The sequence below is a fragment of the Mytilus galloprovincialis genome, chromosome 10 (genome assembly GCF_965363235.1).
Source record: "Mytilus galloprovincialis chromosome 10, xbMytGall1.hap1.1, whole genome shotgun sequence".
NCBI lineage: Eukaryota > Metazoa > Mollusca > Bivalvia > Mytilida > Mytilidae > Mytilus > Mytilus galloprovincialis.
This window is the reverse complement of record NC_134847.1, coordinates 54,408,724-54,430,320: the sequence shown is the minus strand read 5'-3', so window position 1 is coordinate 54,430,320 and position 21,597 is coordinate 54,408,724. Positions and strand designations below refer to the sequence as shown.

The 21,597-nt window shown below is 30.4% G+C and overlaps 1 protein-coding gene across 10 annotated transcripts in view; it reads right to left on the bottom strand.

The window, feature by feature from the left end:
• LOC143047864 (uncharacterized) overlaps positions 1 to 20,375 on the bottom strand; it is a 60,048-nt gene extending 39,673 nt beyond the window's left edge. For 9 of the 10 annotated variants that reach the window (XM_076221173.1, XM_076221179.1, XM_076221178.1 and 6 more), the window contains exons 1-5: positions 20,247 to 20,375; positions 5,180 to 5,450; positions 4,497 to 4,704; positions 3,954 to 4,067; positions 853 to 954 (exon numbers count right to left, since the gene is read on the bottom strand). In XM_076221173.1, the coding sequence (XP_076077288.1) occupies positions 853 to 954; positions 3,954 to 4,067; positions 4,497 to 4,704; positions 5,180 to 5,434 (679 nt within the window). In that variant the 5' untranslated portion in view covers positions 5,435 to 5,450; positions 20,247 to 20,375. Of the gene's footprint in view, positions 1 to 852; positions 955 to 3,953; positions 4,068 to 4,496; positions 4,705 to 5,179; positions 5,451 to 13,394; positions 13,490 to 20,246 lie in introns of those variants that run through there. The other variant, XM_076221172.1, reaches the window with a different exon arrangement.
• Between the last annotated feature and the right edge of the window lie 1,222 nt (positions 20,376 to 21,597).

Below are 21,597 nucleotides of genomic sequence, written 5' to 3'. Positions count from 1 at the left end.
CTGTTGGGACCTCAACTCCCAAAATCAATCCCAACCTTCCTTTTGTGGTCATAAACCTTGTGTTTAAATTTCACTGATTTCTATTTACTTATACTAAAGTTATTGTGCAAAAACCAAGAATAATGCTTATTTGGGCCCTTTTTTGGCCCCTAATTCCTAAACTGTTGGAACCAAAACTCCCAAAATCAATCCCAACCTTCCTTTTGTGGTCATAAACCTTGTGTCAAAATTTCATAGATTTCTATTCACTTAAACTAAAGTTATAGTGCGAAAACCAAGAAAATGCTTATTTGGGCCCTTTTTGGCCCCTAATTCCTAAAATGTTGGGACAAAAACTCCCAAAATCAATCCCAACCTTCCTTTTGTGGTCATAAACCTTGTGTCAAAATTTCATCGATTTCTATTCACTTTTACTAAAGTTAGAGTGCGAAAACTAAAAGTATTCGGACGACGACGACGACGCCAACTTGATAGCAATATACGACGAAAAATTAAAAATTTTGCGGTCGTTTAAAAATATGAAACTAATTGGTTTTCATGATGGATTCAAGAGCCTGAGGTTCTTTAATCTTGTTTTCTTCTTTTATATTAGCCACATTAAGCAGTGAAAAGCACTGTAGATTCATTTATTATTGTGGGTACCAATTTTCATAGTATTTACCAAGATATTATAATTATATATGTTGTGGTTTTGTAAATTTTATACAAAAGCCTTTAGAAAATTTGTATATTGTCAAATGTTCAAAATTTGGTTCACCTATACCATGAAATGCCGGACAATAAGTATACAATAAATAATAAAATTTCACATACAACAATCCATTTTATTAATGAAACTAAATGTAATCTTACCCTGCAATGTATTTCTTTTCCCATCAGCTCCAATTAACACATCAAATTCAAACTCAGCAACAGGACTATCTTCTGGTGTTATTTTAGCCCTCCATCCTGTTTCTGGAAAGACAATCATTATATTACAAATATATTCAACAAAAAGGAAAAATATGTATGATCATTAAGTAGTCCTTCTCATTTTTACCCAATATTTTGTTATGTACACCTCTTACTTTTTCATAGACTTTGAATAAAATACTTTTCCCCATCAACCCTTATATATCATCAATATTAGGTAGGGGGCCTATGTGGTTTGAGCTGTCTGAGTAATTCATCTAAAAAATAAATGGGGAATGATGCCCTTGCATGCATGTATAACATTATAAAGGGATATAAAAGTGATGCTTACCAAATTGGTACTTGGTCTGAGTTTTGTTGTATTTTAAAAGCATTGCGTACAAAATTTCTAACATATTGGTGGAGGCATGCATAAGAACGGATGTACAGACAGAAAGTGTTAAACTTAATGTTCCCTCTGCTCTGAGGGGGCATTATTACAAAACAAAATGATAAGGACTCTTCAAATTCAAAGTAAAGGGGAATGGAATGATAATTGTTAGGAAGAACATAAAGTGTTTCATACTCATATCTGACAGAATTTATAATACTATTATTTTAGGAATTCTAATGACTATCATTTGCAGGGTCTGATAAATTTGCATTCCTGACAGCCCTAATTAATGAGATAGTGAATTTTCACAAAAAAAAAACCAAAGGGTCTTTGAATGCACTTTTTCATAAAATACAAATACACCGTTTTTACTTAAAATAACACCTTCCATAAGTAAACTTTATTTTGCTTAATTGATAGCTAATTAATGCAATTTTCATTTTGATTTCTATCTTTCTTTAACTTGTTTGATCATTGCTTTATTTTCATGAATATGCACATTTCATTGATTTTTTCACTTCATGATTCATAAAATAAATATGTTGTTTTATCCATCATTTTGAAAAAAAACAATAAAAGTCATCTTACGGTTCTTGACACACATGTGCATGTATATAAGCAGATTATGCACATAACATTAGCATCGTTGGATTGAACCTTACAACTGTGAAAACCAATCAATATTTATTGTAAAGTTGTCAAACCCTGAATAGATCACCCTTCAATGTAAGCTATACCAAGTAGAAGATCATAGGGTCAATAACATAATTATTAACCTGGACACAGATTTATCTAAGGTGAAAGAAGAAATTACTGACCAGGTTATATTGGTCACTTCAATTATGATTTATGGTCAATCTAGGGTGAAAGAAGAAATTACTGACCAGGTTATACTGGTCACTTCAATTATGATTTATGGTCAATCTAGGTTGAAAGAAGAAATTACTGACCAGGTAATTCTGGTCACTTCAATTATCATTCAATCAATATTAGATATAATCCTATCAACAAAGTATTACATGTTAATTAGAGAACTAGCTTCTTCCAAGTTTCTTATTGTGACAGAAAAAAATATTGACCCAGTTATCATGGTGACCTGGTCACTTCAATTATCATTCAATCAATATAAGATGTAATCCTATCAACTAATCATTATAGTTTATTAAGGTACCAGTTTCTTCCCTGTTTAATGAATCTGAATTATAACGCTTACTTGGTTAACAAGATCATGGAGATTAAATGTAGCATTGATATCAAAGGATAGCCAGTGCAATAGAAATAATTTCTTCCTTATATAATTGATTCAATATAAAATAAGTAAATAGACCATAAAAATGATCTACAAGCCATTCATTTAAGCCTGTATCAACACAGACTCGACACAGATCTTTATCCTTTACAAGAGAACTACTTTACTATTTATTAATGCCATCATTTCCATCTTACTCTATTCACATTCACACTGATTGATTGTTTGACTGGTGATTCAACCAAGATATCAATGAAAATACTACTCAAAGAAAGAGTACAGGTTATGTTTACACCACTATCTTTTACATCATTATTTCCCATCTTGAAGATGGTACTTGTTGGGGCTAAGTCAACTATTTTAATATAGAAAGAACACAACCTTACAGTTTAACGTTTACTTCTTATATATTCCAAATGCTAAGGCTACGTCCCAAACTAATTGATCGATTGATCGTTGTTTTTTTAAAGCCACTTTAAGCGCCATTTTTGGGCTATTTCGTGGTGGTCAGTTTTTATTGGTGGAGGAACCTAAGTGCCTGGAGAAAACCAAAATATCTATTTTATACATAACCACTTTTTTTGGGATTGTAGAAATTTGCACTTATATATGCATCTGTACATTTAAGTAATTCTACTTCAATATCATTCATATGATATTCACTAGTATTACATAAGAAATTAGTGTTACTTAATTCCTACATTGTTTGTATAAATGATTAAAAAAACGATAATAATGGAAAATTCAATTGTAGAATGCTGTTCAATTAATCTGTTTAATTGATTATATTTTTAAAGTTGTTTCCTAACGCTGTGTCCCATATGAATCCTCATGCTCTAATTCTCTTACAGTTGTTCATTTTTATTGTCTTCAATTCATTGTTTAATTGTTCTAACATTTTTATTGGTATCACTGAAAAGGCAAATTGGTCTAAAACTCTGGAGAAACTTTTTCTATTACAAAATGTATCATTTAGCTATTCTCAACAGCACAAATTCTAAAGTTTGGAAAGCAAAGTGTTTTTTAGTTTTGAGATTTAAATACCTCAACAAATATGTGGATTTAAAACACATTTATCTATAAATATAGTACATGTATATTACTCTGTGTTAAATGCCTCACTGTGACTTTGAGATAAACCACAGCAATTCGCCTATTCAGAATCAAATGCAATCTGGGTAATATTTTCAAAATTGTATGCTAAAACATTTTAATTGGTTTAAAACGTTCTAAACAATGGAAATTCAACCAATGACATTTTTAAATTTTGGTGTACAAACGATGAGATTACCTATAGTCCTTTAGATTCTGAAAAAGGCAAATAAAAGACTTTTTGTGGGTGTTTTTTGCTACATACATGTTCTGATTTTGTTTCATGGATGAATACCCCATACCCTTTGTTTTCTGTCATATACTTACTATGAGATTGATCTGAGGGTGGCTCTATCAAGCCATCAAATGATGTGTTGACATGAATCTCTACTCCAAGGAGGAGGGCAACCTTCATCAGTATACATTGTAACTGTCTGATGCCTACAAATTCAAGAAAACAACAAAATGAAATTCTACACATAGTTTTATCATAAAAATATGAAACAGTTGTAGCTCTTTTTTTTCTTATAACAAAGATCATGGATCTTGGAAAAAAGAATACTGATAAACATTTTTTGACATTTTTACATATTATTTCAGTTTGTTTTGTTCACAAATCATTGTAAATATAATGGAATTTTATGCGACTGTCATACAAGTGAGAGGTTTAGCAAGCTATAAAACCAGGTTTAATCAAATATAAAAAGTTGCCTATTCCAAGTAACAAATATATGACAGTTATTATTGATTCCTTTGATCTGTTTGAGCTTTTGATTTTTACCATTTGATTAAGAACTTTCCGTTTTAAATTTTCCTCAGAGTTCAGTATTTTTATCATTTTACTTTTCAGAAATAAAATAAATAACTTACTGATATGGTCTATGGCACCAGCACAAAATTTTCCAAAAAACTTTTTGGCCCCAAGATTTTTGAGATCAGTGATAAGGAATGGCCAGAGATGGAGTACATTGTTTCGTGAGAAACTGTCTCGTTTTTCTACCACTACTACTCTAGCTCCAAGTAATACTAATTCTATAGCAGTCCTCAGTCCGCATGGTCCAGCACCTATTACCAACACCTGTAGAAGAAGAAAGATTATTTTTCATTAAAGTAAAAGGGGGCCTCAGTGGCAAAATTGTCTATTTAAGTATAAGGAAGTCAAACTACTGTATCATTATGTAGCTAGCCAGTCAACACAGCTAATCAACACTGACGTTGTGAGTTCAAATCATGCACAGGGCAGATGTACTTGACTCCAATCTTAATTGACTAGTATAGTCTTCTGCATTGCACATATCTTTTTATACAACTTCTTGCTTTTTTATGTATCTAAATAGGAGATCAAACCGGTTTTATTTTTCATGTAAGCGTAGGATTTTATTTGACCAGAAAATCACAGTATTTTATTGTAAACAATTTAATAATTAATTTAATTTTCCCAAATTGCCTTAAAAAATCATTCAGAAAAAAGCCATTTGAAATTTAAAAAAAAAGTGTTTGTTGAGAAAGAAGTCCTAACTGATTTTTATACATTTTAAGCATCATCAACTTACATTTGTATTAGCACAGGCCTCTCCTCTACGGTATTCCTTCCTGGAAGCATGTTTGTCGAGTTTAACCCAGATATTCTGAGCCTTCCAGAAGTTGATCTTAGATTTCAGTCTACGATAAAAGTTGGTGTGCGTGTCATGTTTAAGTCCTGCTGCATCACAGAGGTCATGGAATGTAGATAATACAGATTTACACGTGCCTGCCTTGGTAAAGTTTTCAAACTGCCAAGCCAACGTGGCAGGCTCACCTCCATTCATACTGCATGTCTGTTACCTGCAAATAAAAAAGATAAAAATACAAATATCATTAATAAACATACAGAGTTTTTATAAATATAAATGTACATGCATATATACAATATTTTTGTAACTTTAACTTATACTTAATCTGTCATGGTGTGAACTGGTAATTCAGGTATTGCCTAAACTAAGTCACTCAGGAGTATGACAGTAGTTTTTAATTTGTTCTCAAGTATTTGATTTTTTCATGTTTACAGACTTCCCTCTTTTTTAAGTTTAATTTATTTGTGTTGTCTTGTAAAAAATAAGCTTTAGGAAAACAGATTAATGTTTGTCTTTAGCAAATCTCTAATTTCATTTGTATTTAATTGTGTAATTCCTTATGTTTTGAAGTTCAAATCTTATAAAAAAATTAAAAAAAAACATTTTTCAATAAATGACACTTACATACAAAATAATAAGCCAAATTATCAGATTATGCACCTTGACAAATCAAATATGGCACAGGTGATACTTTATCAAAGATCATTTGTTTTGAAATGACAAAGTTTTATTTCAAATACAGAAATAGATACATGTATGATTCAACAACAAAAAGTTATTTTTACACAAGGAAGCCAGGAAGTTACCCCATACTTTGTACTATCTACAGATGTTTTGTCTCTGGAAGGTTAATACAAGGTTTAATTTTCCCCCACACTTCCCTGTAATTTCACAGATAACACCAACATATGTTTCCACACATATTGCAAACATAGACCTTGTAAAACTACACAATTCATTAAATAAATGTTTTATCTATCCTGTCTATTTCATTTAGTATAATATGATATGTCTAGCAATACCAACACAATTCAGGATGATGAATCTAATTGAAATAAAACTGCCATGTCACTCTAAAAAAGTATATAAATATCTCTCTCCATGCATGCACATATGTGTCTGTTGGTGTACAAGAACAATGCATTCTGCTATTGGAATGACACCTAGAACAATACAATCTGCTTATTAAATGACTCCCAAATGGCTTTCAAAAATGAACAAAGGTGATTAGGTCTATATATATAATTTTTTAATTTATCCGCTGCAGGAATCTAATGCAGAAAACCCTCAAAATCAGAGGTTATCAAATTTTTGATTGAAAACATGCATTTGAATATCAATTTTAATTTGATTTTGAATCAACCAGACCAGTTATTTTTTTTAATACTTGCATCGTTTTAAATAAATAGACATAGGTAACAAAATGTTCTATTCACTTACAATTTGTACATGTTGTATGAATGGATGATATAAATCCACTTGGTTAATTAGACAATATAGATCTGAGGTTTGTTGATGCTGCCAGCTGCTTTATTTTGTTACCAATGCAATATTTAAACCAGATGTCTGCAGGTGAAATACAAGGAACATTTGATTATACCAAATTTCCAAACAGCAAAAAAATATGAGAAAGAGGCTGAAGATGAAAAAGGGACAAACAATTAAAGTTTATAAGTCTAAGAGAAACAAATATGACCATAACAAAAAGCGAAAAATGACAAAATAGACAAAACAAGAATGTGTCCATAGTACATGTATGCCCCACTCCCACTTTCATTTTCTATGTTCAGTGGACCGTGAAATCAGGGTAAAAACTCTCATTTGGCATTACAATTAGATATATTATATCATAGGGAACATGACGATGTGTACTAAGTTTCGAGTTGATTGAACTTCAACTTCATCAAAAACGACCTTGACCAAAAACTTTAACCTGAACCAGGACAGACAGACAAACAGGCAGACAAATGAACAGACGGAAAAACAGGCAGACGAACGAACAGACACACAGACAGCAAAAAGTAATGCCCATAAATGGGGTATAACAAGATGGAATATATGTTCTGTAGGAGTTTTGTACCCATTCTTTCTCCAGATTATATGAACCCAAATAATTCAGTTGTTATATTCTGATGCTCTACAAAGGGTACAAGTAGGAGAGAGCCATAATAAGGTGAGTGGAATTATACAGGGTTTAAGAATGCACATGTCTGTCATGCTTGTTATTAATATATCATAACTTATTTCTCTTGATTAAATTGAAAACAAATTATTCAGGTAGCGTAAAATCTAAACTGTTGAATATCTTAGCTCAAACTATCCTATAATATAATGTAAACATTATTATTACAGTTTATACTGTATCTTGTCAATTTCCCTGATGGAACAATTACAGTGTAACCTACCTATTCGGACACCTAAGTATTCCAACTTCCTGCTTTATTCGACTCATTATCAAAGTTCCAAAATATGCCTATTCTTGCAGAAAAAACCTAAGTATTTGGACACGATGCTTAATCCGAAAAATTTTTCTGGTCCCCCAATTGGGTCAGATAACACAGGTTACACTGTACCTTTTTTTCAATAATAACAAGTAGTGAAGTACTTGTAAACACAACATGTGCATATATCTGGTAAATACAAACCACAACAATTTAATACTATCTGACCTCAGAAAAGAATGTACTAAGTTGCTAATTCTTTGATTGATCTATTGTTGCCGGCTTAACTATGAACATGGCTCAAGAGGAAAGCCAAAGTCAAAAGCTAATTAGAACACAACTTTAAATTCTAAAAAAGGGAAGATGTACCAGTTAAATCATCAAGTTGAAATTCTTCTACATCAACTTCATGAACTTGAAATTCAATCTTATTTCAAATAGACAAAAAGCTATCCATACTGAATGAAAAGGGGCTGTTTATTTTCACTTCCCAAGTCAAACATTTAAAGCCTAGATTATATATGCACATTCCATCACAATGCATTTTTGTACTAGATGATATTTCATAACTTACTCTAATCAATATATCTACAATATGACTGCACTTTTGAGACTTGATTCTATTTACATGAAATATGTTCTTGATACTAACAATGTTTGATCTCTGCCCTATGGGGACATTTTATTATCAATCTTGCTTATAAAAAAACAAAATCAATTATTTTAAAAATGTAGATCATAAAATAAAATTTCCTTGGGCAAAAACCAAACCAATAAACTGATCCTTTAAAAAAAATGAAATATTACCACTGAGTGACTTTCAAGTACTTATTACTTAAGTAATTATTATCAACCAAAGAAAGGGATTATTATTTAAAGGGTGAAGTAATAGCTTTCCACCTTATTTATGTATTGTCTACATTATAAATTAAAATAACAACGAACAAACTTATTATGCAAAAACACAAATGTTTTTTGATGCAGTCTGTCTGCGTGAAAGGGTCTCTAAAACTCTTCTTTCAACTTTATAAATAAATGTATATTAAAAGTTTATTTACAAATACTTGGTGCATTAAGAATGCATATAGAATAAAAACAAATATTTCCTTATATAATCGCCCAAGTTATTAAAATGTTATATAAGGTCTATGTACTATTGCATCTCATCCAAATAGCTAGTATTATAATACAGTTGTAAGCCTTCTTAATTGATTTTTATATAAAAATGTACTTTCTTTTAAAAACCTTTCAGTTTTTCAGCTGTTCAAGATTTAAATTTGAAATAAGGCTCAACAAACTAAGATATCCCTGTCAATTGTTCATATGCCTGTCCCAAATCCCAAATCTTGTCACTGGTGGGTTTCAAACATGTCAAAAGAAAAAGAAAGGAATTTTAAATGTTCCAAACCACTTTTGTTGCAATTTTTTGCAGTAACAAAAACATTGGTCATTGCTAAAATTTTTGAACATCCAGCACACAACTTGCCAAGTGTAAGCGGACTCCAAAAGGTGAAAAATAAGTTATGTTCTCTTCTAATGCAGTAGTAAAAATAACTTCTTTCAACTATTTGTCTGTTGCATAGCCTAAACAGAGTACCAATACATAGTCCTAAAATGTGGTTTAAATCACCCTACACTGTATACAGCCATCTTTAACATATTCAGAATTCTTTGATTATTATCTGTCTACTCAACTGGTACATGTAGTCTATAATTACTCAATGTTTAACAATGTTTTTGTTTTGTGTTAAGTTAAAATGCTAATCAAGATAAAATAGATTTAAAATGGCAAAGTTCATGGCGGTTGACACTGGCTTACTGCTATTAGAGTTATGTTTCACTTAAAGGGACATACTATAATGTGCAATATCTGAATTTTTAAACAATTGCTGAAATTGTCCCAGTCCTATTATCACTAATTTTGTGCACATTTATAATATATTAAGATTACATACATGTTTTAGAGATATAATCTCGGTCAGCTATACCATAATGGACCTTGTCATTGCTAAAGACAGTAATACCAAGGTGAATCTATTTTACAAACTCTGAAATTGTCCTTGTCCATTCATTTAATATATATGCAATATTATGTAATCATTCTTTAAACAAACTCTAACATTGTTCTAATTGCCACATATTTGCATATTCACATGTAGCATGTTCTATAGATACAATTTCACTCAGTTATATACAAGGTTATGGAGCTTGAGATTGCTTGAAAGGCAAAAAATACAGTGCATCCTTAAATCATTGTTGAAAGTGAACTTTCATAGTGAATCAGAATGCTGGTGATTAAGGTTCATTCACTCCAAAATTTCTCTCAGTAGACTAGTACTATATATGGACCAATGTCCATAATTTGCTATTGGGCTTGTTTCCTATAACAATAGAAAAGTGATAAAAATGTGTATTTCTGTAAGAAAAGTTGTAACTACATCTAAAGATGCCTTTATTTTTATCAACATACAAGTGTATGCTACTCTTCTCTAGAAAAAAAATTGAAATTAACAAATTTCAAAGATTATACGACCGTATTTTTGTGTCGTTTCTCGCGTTACTTTTCGCTTCCGAAGTGCACAATGCTGACTGATTTATAAATAATCGTCACTGGCAAATTCGTAATAATTAATTTGCTTTCAAATAATAAAGAACATCATCCAATAAGAATAGTCAGAAGAAATTGCCGAGAACTATAAGTATTTCTGTAGCAGGTGTAAGAACACTGGCGTTACTTTCGTTTCCGATTTCATAACGCAAACTTTAGATGATGTAATCTGCTTTGTTGTAACAGAATTCTTTATATCAATATATGCAAATATGAACTCTCGAGAGATGTTCAAACAGGTAAATCAGAGATGATTTACATTCTAGTTTTATTCTTCGTAATAATTAAGTTAGAAAATGACATTATCGTTATGCGTTACATTTCACACGAAACAGAAGTCCAGCTATTTCCTTTTTTTTATTAAAATTGTTTTTGTCGTTAAGTTCTAATCATTTCCGGTCATACGTGAAACATGTGACTAACACGTGATCACGCCCTTACGGCCGGATATACAAAATACTAGGTCTAAACATTGTTTTTGTTTCCAACAGGATGTTAGCAAACATAATCTGTAGACTTGTTTGTCTTGTTACAAAAAGGAAAATACAATTTTCAAAGAGATTGCGCCGGGGGTCTATTATTTTTCCTATGTGCATAATGTTACATACGATCTTGTGTGAAAATAAATGCCCAATGACTTGACAAAATCGATTTCAGATTTGACGATGTTATAACACACTTCGTTTCCAGATAACGATGTAAAGGGTCCTTAGAAAATTCAATCGAAATTACGTCTCTTATCATTGTGCCGATGCTCGTTGGATTGATTTTGCTTCAGCAGTAAATATTACTGGATATTTTAGGTGAATTAAGATAATTTAATAAAAAATACATGTTAATATACCGTTACACTTGGAATGTACAACTTTGGTATCTTTGTCACAATTTTTAATTATTTTTTTTTATTCATGTTCTGCAAACACTTTTCAGAAATGCAATAAACTTGTCAAAGGAGAAGTTAACTTTTACCATGCATGACTTGAAAGGAAGTACTTTATTGATTTTAGCCCACTAAAGTAGGTTAAAATGTGGAAACCATGTAGATGGTGTACAGGTCACAAATATCACATGGTGCCTATTTTAAAGATTTCAATTCCAAGTTCAAAGTTTATTTCTTTACTGGATTTAAAGAATTTTACATTGCCAATGATTTGGAATAAATTGTATATAACTGGAATTTCAAAACCATATATAAATACATTTTTTTGGCTAAAACATCAAGATACAACGATTATGGTATCCTGTATCAATGAAGAAAATATGGAAATTTCTGAATAAATTGTACTAATTGTTTTCAAAACAAGCACATATTTAGGAGTTTTATAATACTGTTACATTTAAGATGGATTTTAAGAAAAAGTATACTGTTCAGATTATTTTAAGCAGATTTTGCAATAAAATAAAACTAAAAAAATGCTTTCGGTTTCTTATGGTTTCCTGTCGCGTTTAAAAAAAACTTTAATCTAACATCGAAAATAGATTTTAAATATAAACATGAAGCAAGTAACACAAGTAATGGTGTTCATTTATGTCTTTTGAAATATATTGTGCAAAATAAAGAAAATAAAGATTGGTTTCCTGTTTGGTTTCCTGTCACGTAAACGGTGAATCAAAATGTATTAATTTTTTCTTGAAAAACTCAATTGTTCCATTAATACTAACACCAACACAACCCACAGAATAAAAGTTAAAGTTTTAGAACTTATAAAAAAGGATACAAAAAGAAACCAAAGACCGAATACCAAATTATGGTCCATATACTGTAATTTCAGAAATTATTGTCAGGTTTCTATACAATGTGAATAATGTTTAACAAGTATTGCAATCATAAGAACTTTAATTTTACTATCTGACACATACATAATCTTTATGCAAATTTTCCTGAAATTACAATTATTCAAAATCTCTGATTTGTGACAATTCTTTTAAAATCTCAATTATAAATTTAATCATCAAGTTCTTTATTTTCAACTCATAAAAAGGTCATAATTAAGTGTTTTATCACTTCCAGTCAAAAGAAATCACTCTATCACACAGTGAATTGCCTAACAAGCAACCAGTAAGAGTGATGTAAGACTGAATTGCCTGTGTTTGTACTGGCCATCAATGTAAGCAGATTCAAAACTTAGTGAAACTAAATTCATTCTACTGTATACGTACAAATCTGAACAAATATTTGATAGGCTGATATCAAAATAGAGTCACTACATGATATTATGTTAGTATTCATCATTTAGGCCCCTAGGTAAGGCTGTTGTAAGGGTCACACATTATTTTATTTTTGACATCCAAAACAGATTTTGACACATACATGTATTTGGCTTTGCATAATATAAATCAAAATACATTAATTAGGTAAAACATTATAAATTGATCCATCAACTTCTGTTTATTAGATCCTACAGTGTGACACCATCAACACTTCGTGGGTAGTCAAGCTTGTTAAAAAATCTTCATCTTACTATTAATTTTATTAATCTGCAGAATGATCATGATGATATTTACCCCTGAAATTTCAAACTCACTACTTTTTTATATAAATACATGTACATGTTAATTCTAACTTGATTAATAATACAAGAGAAAAAATATTCAAACATCTTTATCTTTAAATAGATGATGTCATGAGTACATAACACTTTTTACAAATGTTTACAAATGTTTACCTACTTGTTTATAAAAATTCCTTTAAAATAGCATTAATGAGATTCTAATTTGTCTACAGATAATTTAGATTTGCACCTTAAAGATCTAAGAATGCTATGCCAGTTTAACTTTAAATTGTATATATAAAAACCCATCCTGTACAATCATGTATACATACAAAACTATTTTGATTAAACTTGTGGTTTAAATTATCTTAATAAGCTGAACAAAGTCAAACAGGTCTTATTCATATAAAGACTTAAATTACCCAGACACCTTGGCTAAAACGAAATAATAATGAGCCGAATAAATGACACAAAACATAAAATGAAAATGCAGTCTTTTGAAAATTTGAAAATGCATGTACCGTTATAATGAGTTCAAAATGGTATTAAGATATGAAAGGAAAGTATGGGTGTTTATAGTCCTATCTAATGACCTATAATTAATAGTAACTGACCTGTGACTAATTCCATCCCCTCCTACACCTATATACAAAATGTATAAGCCACCTGTTGATTATTATGTATACCGGTATGTGTTTTAAGGCTTATTACATGTACTTGTAACTTACAATGTATATAATAAAGATAAAGAGTGGCCAAACTAACCCTGAAGACATTTGAACTACTACATGTAAGGTGAATAGAAACTAGTACATGGACGGGTAGTAATATTGATACAGGTTTAACTAATTCGTCAACAGTAAAAAGTACTTATACTACATGTACTAGTGAATCTAATTCTTTATAAAAGCAATGGTATTAAATATGTTTTTACAAATTTCAGTGCACAAAATTTCTTTCATAACTGAATAATTTATTTCAGGTATGCTCCAGTCATTGCTACATGAGAAATAAGTTAATAAATTTTTGTGTTAAAATGTAAAATTTTATTAATATCAATATCTTTTCACTGCCATCTTTGATGGAAATTTTAAACAAAGCTTGATTCAATTGTAATATTCATTTCATAAAATGAATATAACAATGTATAATATTTGGTACTAATAAAATGTAAAGTTTCACTTTTTTCTGGATGAATGACATTTTTTTAGACACTGCAACATAATACAAAGTAGAAATACATTAACTGCGATACCACTTCAAACAAGATTCATGAGGTCACAAAGCTCTTTCAAATTATTCAACACCCTACCCCCCCCCCCCCAAAAAAAAAAAAAACAACAAAAAACAAATCTACAACAAACAAACATACTGGAAAAAAAAAGAATTAAAAATTGATGAATAAATTAATGTTCATTGTCAACAATAATACTTTTAAACTATAAACTTGTTTTAACTAGCACATCTTTAAAAGGCTCATGTTCCATTTCAAAAAGATGTTCATGTGTTTCCATAATGCCATAAGTTATAATCAAACTGTCATACACCAGAGTATCATAAACACAACAGGAGGTATTCATATTCCATCAAGTCTAGTCACCTGTATAATTGAGATAAAAGGTAATACACAGACAGGTGTTGATTACCTATCATAACAATATCAAGGTATAATATATATATAGAATAATATTTGTGTATATATATATTCAAAAATTGATAAAATCTTAGTTGAGGAAATTGGAGTAGCTTTTAACTTATTTCAGCTTGCTCTCTCTTATCAAGTTTCACTCATGTTCATTTAGACATGTTCGTTTAGACTTGCAAATGGTTACTGAATAAGAAACATATGATACTGAATTTGGTCATGATACTTTTAACTTTCATTCATTTATGAAATAAAAATATATTAAATATTGCAAACACCTGTACATATATATATGTGGATAGTTTTGTCTACTGAAATAGTATACACTATTCTCTATTTTTTGGCTTGCAATAATATGCATGCATGTATGTTTTATCAAAAGTCCTGTTAAGAGTGGCCGAAGAAACCCAAAGGGTAGAAAATTAACAGAAATTGCCATGGCTATAAAACAAAACATGAACTAAACTAAAGGAAAACAACAGTCTATGTGTATTGTGTAATATGTTGATAATTTAATTTTGCGTACTGCAATAATTTTGAGAGGAAAAACCATACACTTATCAACTGTAACAAGTCAGCTGAGTGGATAATGACCTCAGACAATAGTCTATCAATCATAAAGTTGATGAAGAGATGATTATTCATGTTATTGATGAATGATTAAATCATCAAATCATAAAATATGCATATTGCCAACTTTTTCATGACATCATAAAAGACTTCATTCCATATTTAATTTTCACCCCTTTTTTCTCTAATCTTCAAAAAATTAACCCCTTTTTTCTCTTATCTTTAAAAAAATTAGACCACGCATTTCCCTACTCTTCATTTTTTTTGCCAGTTATTCTGTAATCTTCATTTTTAAGGGCATTATTCTTTAATCATTTAACCCCATCCAAACCCTCATATATCCAGTTTATGAAATAGCTGTCCAAAAGGGAACAATGCTATTCAAACTTGACCTTTTTCTATAAATGGAACCTTTACAATATTTGTCATTATTCCAAAAGTTCTGACATCCTTGCACTAAAAGACAGTTGAAACAGTGCTATATTACCCAAGCTGAATCATACCAAACCTGTTCTCATGCCAATACATTAAAATATTTCTCTCAGGCACTCAATATTTTAATATCTCCCTATTTGATAAATAACATTTTTGTTTACATTTACCATGTGTCAGTTCAACAGTGTCAATATTTACAAGGGTCAGTAGCTAATTAAATCTCAAATTCAAATGGGATTTAAGTTGTGCATTAGACATTCTTACAGCTACTATAAACACCTACAGTAATTCCATTATTAATAATATGAAAATTGCAGTACACAAAACGCAGTCTATGTATAATAGACAGTATAGTGTGTATAGTAGAGACTTTCAATTTCAGGGTCAAAAGTTTGCAAATGAATGTTGACATGTCGGATAATTACTAAATTTAAGCAATTGTCCAACACAATTTACAACAATAAAAAACTGTTAAAAATACAGATTCCTTGTCCAAATTTGATCACTGTCAATTGTGAAGACCTTTTCCTTGTCAATATTAAAATCTTACTTACTTTCAAATCATGAATATGATTAATGATACCAGAATACATGGAATATATATATCAAAAAAAGTCAATATGCATGTATATGTGTACGTCCAGCTTCACAATATTTACATCTGTGTACATTCAATTTAAAAAATTATAAAATCCTTCCAGCTTTATATTAGTAAGAACTTAGTTATTTATAGTCCATAAAAATACCAATGCATGCTGAGAAAGACAATAAAACATCACAAATTTAATTACATCATCTTCGCAGGTAAGAAACTATGCTCTATTTCTTTCAATCAAATATACTTGTCAAGTTCAGTGTCCAAGAAATCATCCTTTGTTCAACACTTTTTTCTAATTACAATTTCATTCAATTTTCCATAACAAAATGTAAACATACCAGAACAATGAACTGGTTATGAATAGATTACTATCATAACAGAAACTGATACACAATGTAGGTAATACATACACAATGTAGATCGTTTACACTTTCCCCTATTGTTTACTGACCCTACTAGTCATAGGGGTGTATTTAGACGCATGATGTGTGGATAATGACAGTACATTATATTGTCAACAACATTATTTTTGTGAAATGCTGTACACCAAAATGTCAGCACCAAATATATTTTCCAGGGTTCTCACTAAGGGCGGTTTATGAGTCATCATTTTCAATACCATTTAGTCCAAATTAAAAGGAGAATCAAGATTTTAAAAATGATGTATCAATTAATCGAGTCTAGATATCATCATTTCAAAGTAAACATTAAAAGAAATTGTAAATATGATGTAACTGCTCTTGAAAACAAATCAACAGATACCCAAGAATCTGTCTTAATATTTCACACGTATAATAAGGAGATGTATAAAATTTCAATAAATGAAATCCTATCAGTTACGTACCTACATGTACATATACCAGAATGACCATAGTACAAATGAGGTAAAATAAACAACTATATGGCACAGTATGGCCTTTACTGATGAAACCCATACAGTAGTGAGTACATGTACATTGTACATAATATGTATAGTAAGTTCTAAAACCCAGGCTTGACAAAAAGTTAAACAATTCAGAAGAGACAACCAACAACCTAATTTCAACAAAAGATTAACAATGATAAAAGATTCTGTTTGTATCATCAATTCAACATATATAAGTACATATATGCATTTAACACTTTTAATCATTTGACTTCACTAAGTTTAGGGTATATTATAGCATTTTTATTCCATCTCTATAAAATTACTCATAATCTGACAGGTACATTGAAACAAAAAAATGTCACTGATTATATTTTTTAGTCATACACAATACAATTCATCCTTTTAAGGAAGTATTTTGTTACATCCACAAGTGAAAATTCAAGTATGTCTTAACGTTGTTATCTTCAGTTCTGATAAAACACCAAATAAGGTTGAACAATATATTTTTATCAGTTCACTCAAACTTTAGACAAAATGCAAAGTCACAACATCTTAATTTACCTGTTATTTCATTATCATAGTTTTCGTTTTCAGTATATACAAGTATATACTGCTGAAACAAACATAAATGAAGTTAATGCACGATCTATACCTTTAACTCATTTTTTTTTAAAATACACACATATAAGAGTTCTTAGTCTTATTTTAAGTGACTTCTCCTCTTCTTACAAATTATGTCCAGATAAAGCACTGTCAATGACTGTAAACATTCTGTGGATTTCATATCTTTAGCAATTCTAACCCAAATAACCATAAATATTGTTTTTATAATTTAAACATAAACTTAAAAATTTTAAAAACCACAGCTGTCCATGCATGATGCATGTATACAGAAATTTAAGTTTTAAACAACATAACGTGCTTATCTTCAAGTACAATGTACAAATGTATACTGACGAATAAATAGCGTGTTACAGGTTTTACAGTGAATAACTATTAGTGGGTTCCTACATGTAAATGATGACAATCAGATGTTTATCATTAGTTAATAGAGTGCTTTTTGTGTTACTTTTTATCCATTCTTACTGAAAAACTAAAATCCCTGAAAAAAGCCAAGAGTCTTGAAAGTGGTGTAATACCTTCAACATGATCAATAAAACAATCAATCTTTCTTACTGCTGAAAAATTTTACTTTCATTTCTTATCATGTCAAATTTATATCACCAGGGATTTTGGGTTTTTTCACATGTTGAATTTTAGGTGGATGTACATTTTGTAACTTCTGATAATTGAATATTAAGATTGAGAATGGAAATGGAGAATATATCAAAGAGACAACAACCCGACCAAAGAGCAAACAACACAAATACAAATGTATACATGTATTTACTGTTGTGCTGAGCGTGACACAAGATTATGAACAATTTCATAATAAAATATGGAGAAAAACTAGAATTTTTTACTGCTTGGCGAAATCAAAGCCCACCTTGGAAATGCAACTAATCACACTGTATCATTTAACAAACTTTGGTGTGAATATCTAAACAACAAAACATTGATGAAATTTGAAGACCCATTTTTATAGACTATGGTGTACTAAATTTTGTGACTTAATTTTCTTACAATCTGTGATAGCAGTTATTTATAAATAAACCGAGATGAAAAATTGAGATTAAACATAAAATACAAATTCACTAGATTTCTTCCCACATTATTGTATTTTATTACATGCAGGTATTTAATATATGCAACATACATGTGCATGCATTCATTCTTGCAATCTCTGATAAAATTCCATTTCAATGTGTTGTAATACATTTGTACATTTAGCAGAGGGTTACTAATTTACATAACAAAATTTAAAAGTATAGGTCCTACTCAAAATGAAATTTGCACTATTAATACTATCAAGTGAAAATATAATCAAATGTACTGGGGCTAGTAGTCTTTATGTTCAACTGGCCCTATGGAAATTGTACTTGCTTCTGGCTTAGAGGGCCCATGTCTAACCCCTGCATTATAGTTTAAACTTTTCAGAATTTTGACAGGCAAAACATTTACATCCAGGATGCATCATTTGACAAATGACACAGGGGCCTATTTCGATTCAAACTCAGGTTGACTCGAGTGAAAAAGATCAGCACTAAAAACATAAATGTGCATGTGCACAACCTTTTCGGAATCAAAGTCAATACTCTTCCATCGAGTTGAATATCATTTATAAGGGAAGTGAAAAAAGGGACATGTATCTACATTGTACTGAGCAATAATTATAAAATATTTTTTTTACATTTTTCAGAAAGTAAACTCAACAGACTCTCTAGTTGGATGAATCAAAGTAGGCCAGTTGGAATAAACAACTATAGGTCACTGCACAGGCTTCAACAATGAGCAAATTTTCAACTGTAAGCCACTGTGAGGCTTTTAACAATAAGCAAAACTCCTGTACATTTTATGTTATCATTGGTAACAGACAAAGATAGAAACACTTGTGAACCTTTGAACATGTTATAAATCTGACTCAATGCTGTGCCATGAGTGTTTGGTCTCCATTTCTGTTTCTATTTACGACCTTGTTTATGCCTATTGATCTCGGGTCAACTGGTGTAACTCAATTCAGAAAAAAAAACACTAGAAATTTGTGTATTTATCACAAATGTGTAAAATTTCCTCAGGATTTTTTGTTATAGAATAGAATACAGGTTCCCTACACTGTACACGCTTGGACAATTTATATTTTCTACTTTGAAATGTCTGACAATCAGAAAACTTCTTCCAACAATCTTAACTCTTTTAAGTCTTTACACATTGTTCAAATTTCATAATAAAATTAATATACAACAAAGAAATCAACTGTTCTAACTTTTAGTAAAAGGTAAACATAAAACCTGTTACACAACAATGCTGACAGCCATGTGACAGGTAAGAAATAACCATTAATTGGTGTGTAATTAATAAACCTGCAATTAATTTTTATTCCTACACTTTTTAGACTGGTAGTAGCAGTATCTACACAAATCAGAATCTTCATCATGTTCATGTTTTAGACAAAACAATTCAAACATAAAACAAGAGAAACCAACACTGAAACAGATCTTAGTTTACCCTTTTTAAATTTCCATACATTTTATTTATGGGTGAATTAGTATTGATATTTTCGGGCCATTTCACAGTTATTTTTTTTTTTATTTATTTAATATTAACAGTAAACAAAGTATGCATGCAACTTCACAAATTACATTCAAAAAATATCGCAAACATTGTTTTTTATTTTACCTTGCATTTATAAGAGATTAGTCCAAGTCCCAGGCTACACAAAAAAAAAATCCTACACATAAACCTATCCTTACCTATTCATCTGTTAAAAAAAGATGCTGGTTCAATCCCAAGTTATGCAAGAATAGAGAAGGCCTTGTTGACTAAGAAATTCGTCATTTCTGATACACAGCCATTGAAATTATAACAAGGACACCTGTTGAGAATTTATTCCGATAAAGGGACGTAATCTACTCCGTCTATTGCATGGATATATTTCCAGTCACGGAACACCACATACAGTTGTGTATGTGTATTGAACGGAGTATGTATTGAAACGCGTCACACAATTGTTAAACTTACTTAAAAAATAAATGGACATTTTGATTCTATACAGTATCAATATTTAAAATAAAAAAAATATTTTTAAATTAAGAGACCGTGCAGTAAAAATAAAGCCGATGGAAGAGAGCCGGCTTAAAACTTATAAGGAAAAAAATATACATTGCAAGTTTAGTGGGAATAAGTTTAACATCTAAAAGCATACTTTATACAATGCAAATTATGCAGGGTTAAGCTTGAAATCTAAAAGGTTACTTTATATAGTATGAGTTAAGCGGGGGAGAACAATGTTTCTCCTTGTTTATCAGTTATATTATACATATACATAACAGAAAAAAAAAGTTATTAGCAGAGCACTGTTCAGAAGCCACTTTATATATGCTTTCAGTATAAAATCATCTCCTGTTTACTATATATCCGAGTAAGAGCTTTGATAGTCTGATTCTATGCGTGTGACATGACGTCTCGCCTACAGATTATCCATATGGCCTAATGTCCCCCTTCTGGAACAATGGATAGAAGCAGCTACAGCCTGTACAGTCGATCCAAAAGCTGTAAATATATATATAAATATCTTGTTTATTTCAGAAAGTGTTTTTCCAAGTTTGTGGTCCAATTATGTTTATGCATATATTTGTTCAGCTCTTGCAAGGCCTCTTTAACCATTTTGTTTAAATAGAGCCGAACAATCGAGCAAGAAATGAATCTCATCCTCATCAGTCAAACCACAGCATTTCAAGACAATTCGGTGCTTCCTTTCTTCCAGAATATTCATATTTTAAACTTTGTAGGAGATCTGTTCGATCTATGCACTCCAGTTTTTATAAGAGAGTATAGTGTTCTCCTTTCAATGCTCAATCTAGCATCAATGTTAAGTTTTTTTGTTCTGATCTTATTATTCCCAGATGGGTTGTTTCTTTGGACGGGTGTATGATGATGTTATTCAGCGTCCAGCTAAGATTTGATCGATCCAGTTTTGATGCATGATTTATTAAGGATAAAAGCTTTAGTTACACGGTCCTTACTCATTTGGCGTCGCTTTTTTATTTTGGCAACGATTTTATCATGATTTTAGACCGTCATCTTTACTTCCATTTTGTTTTC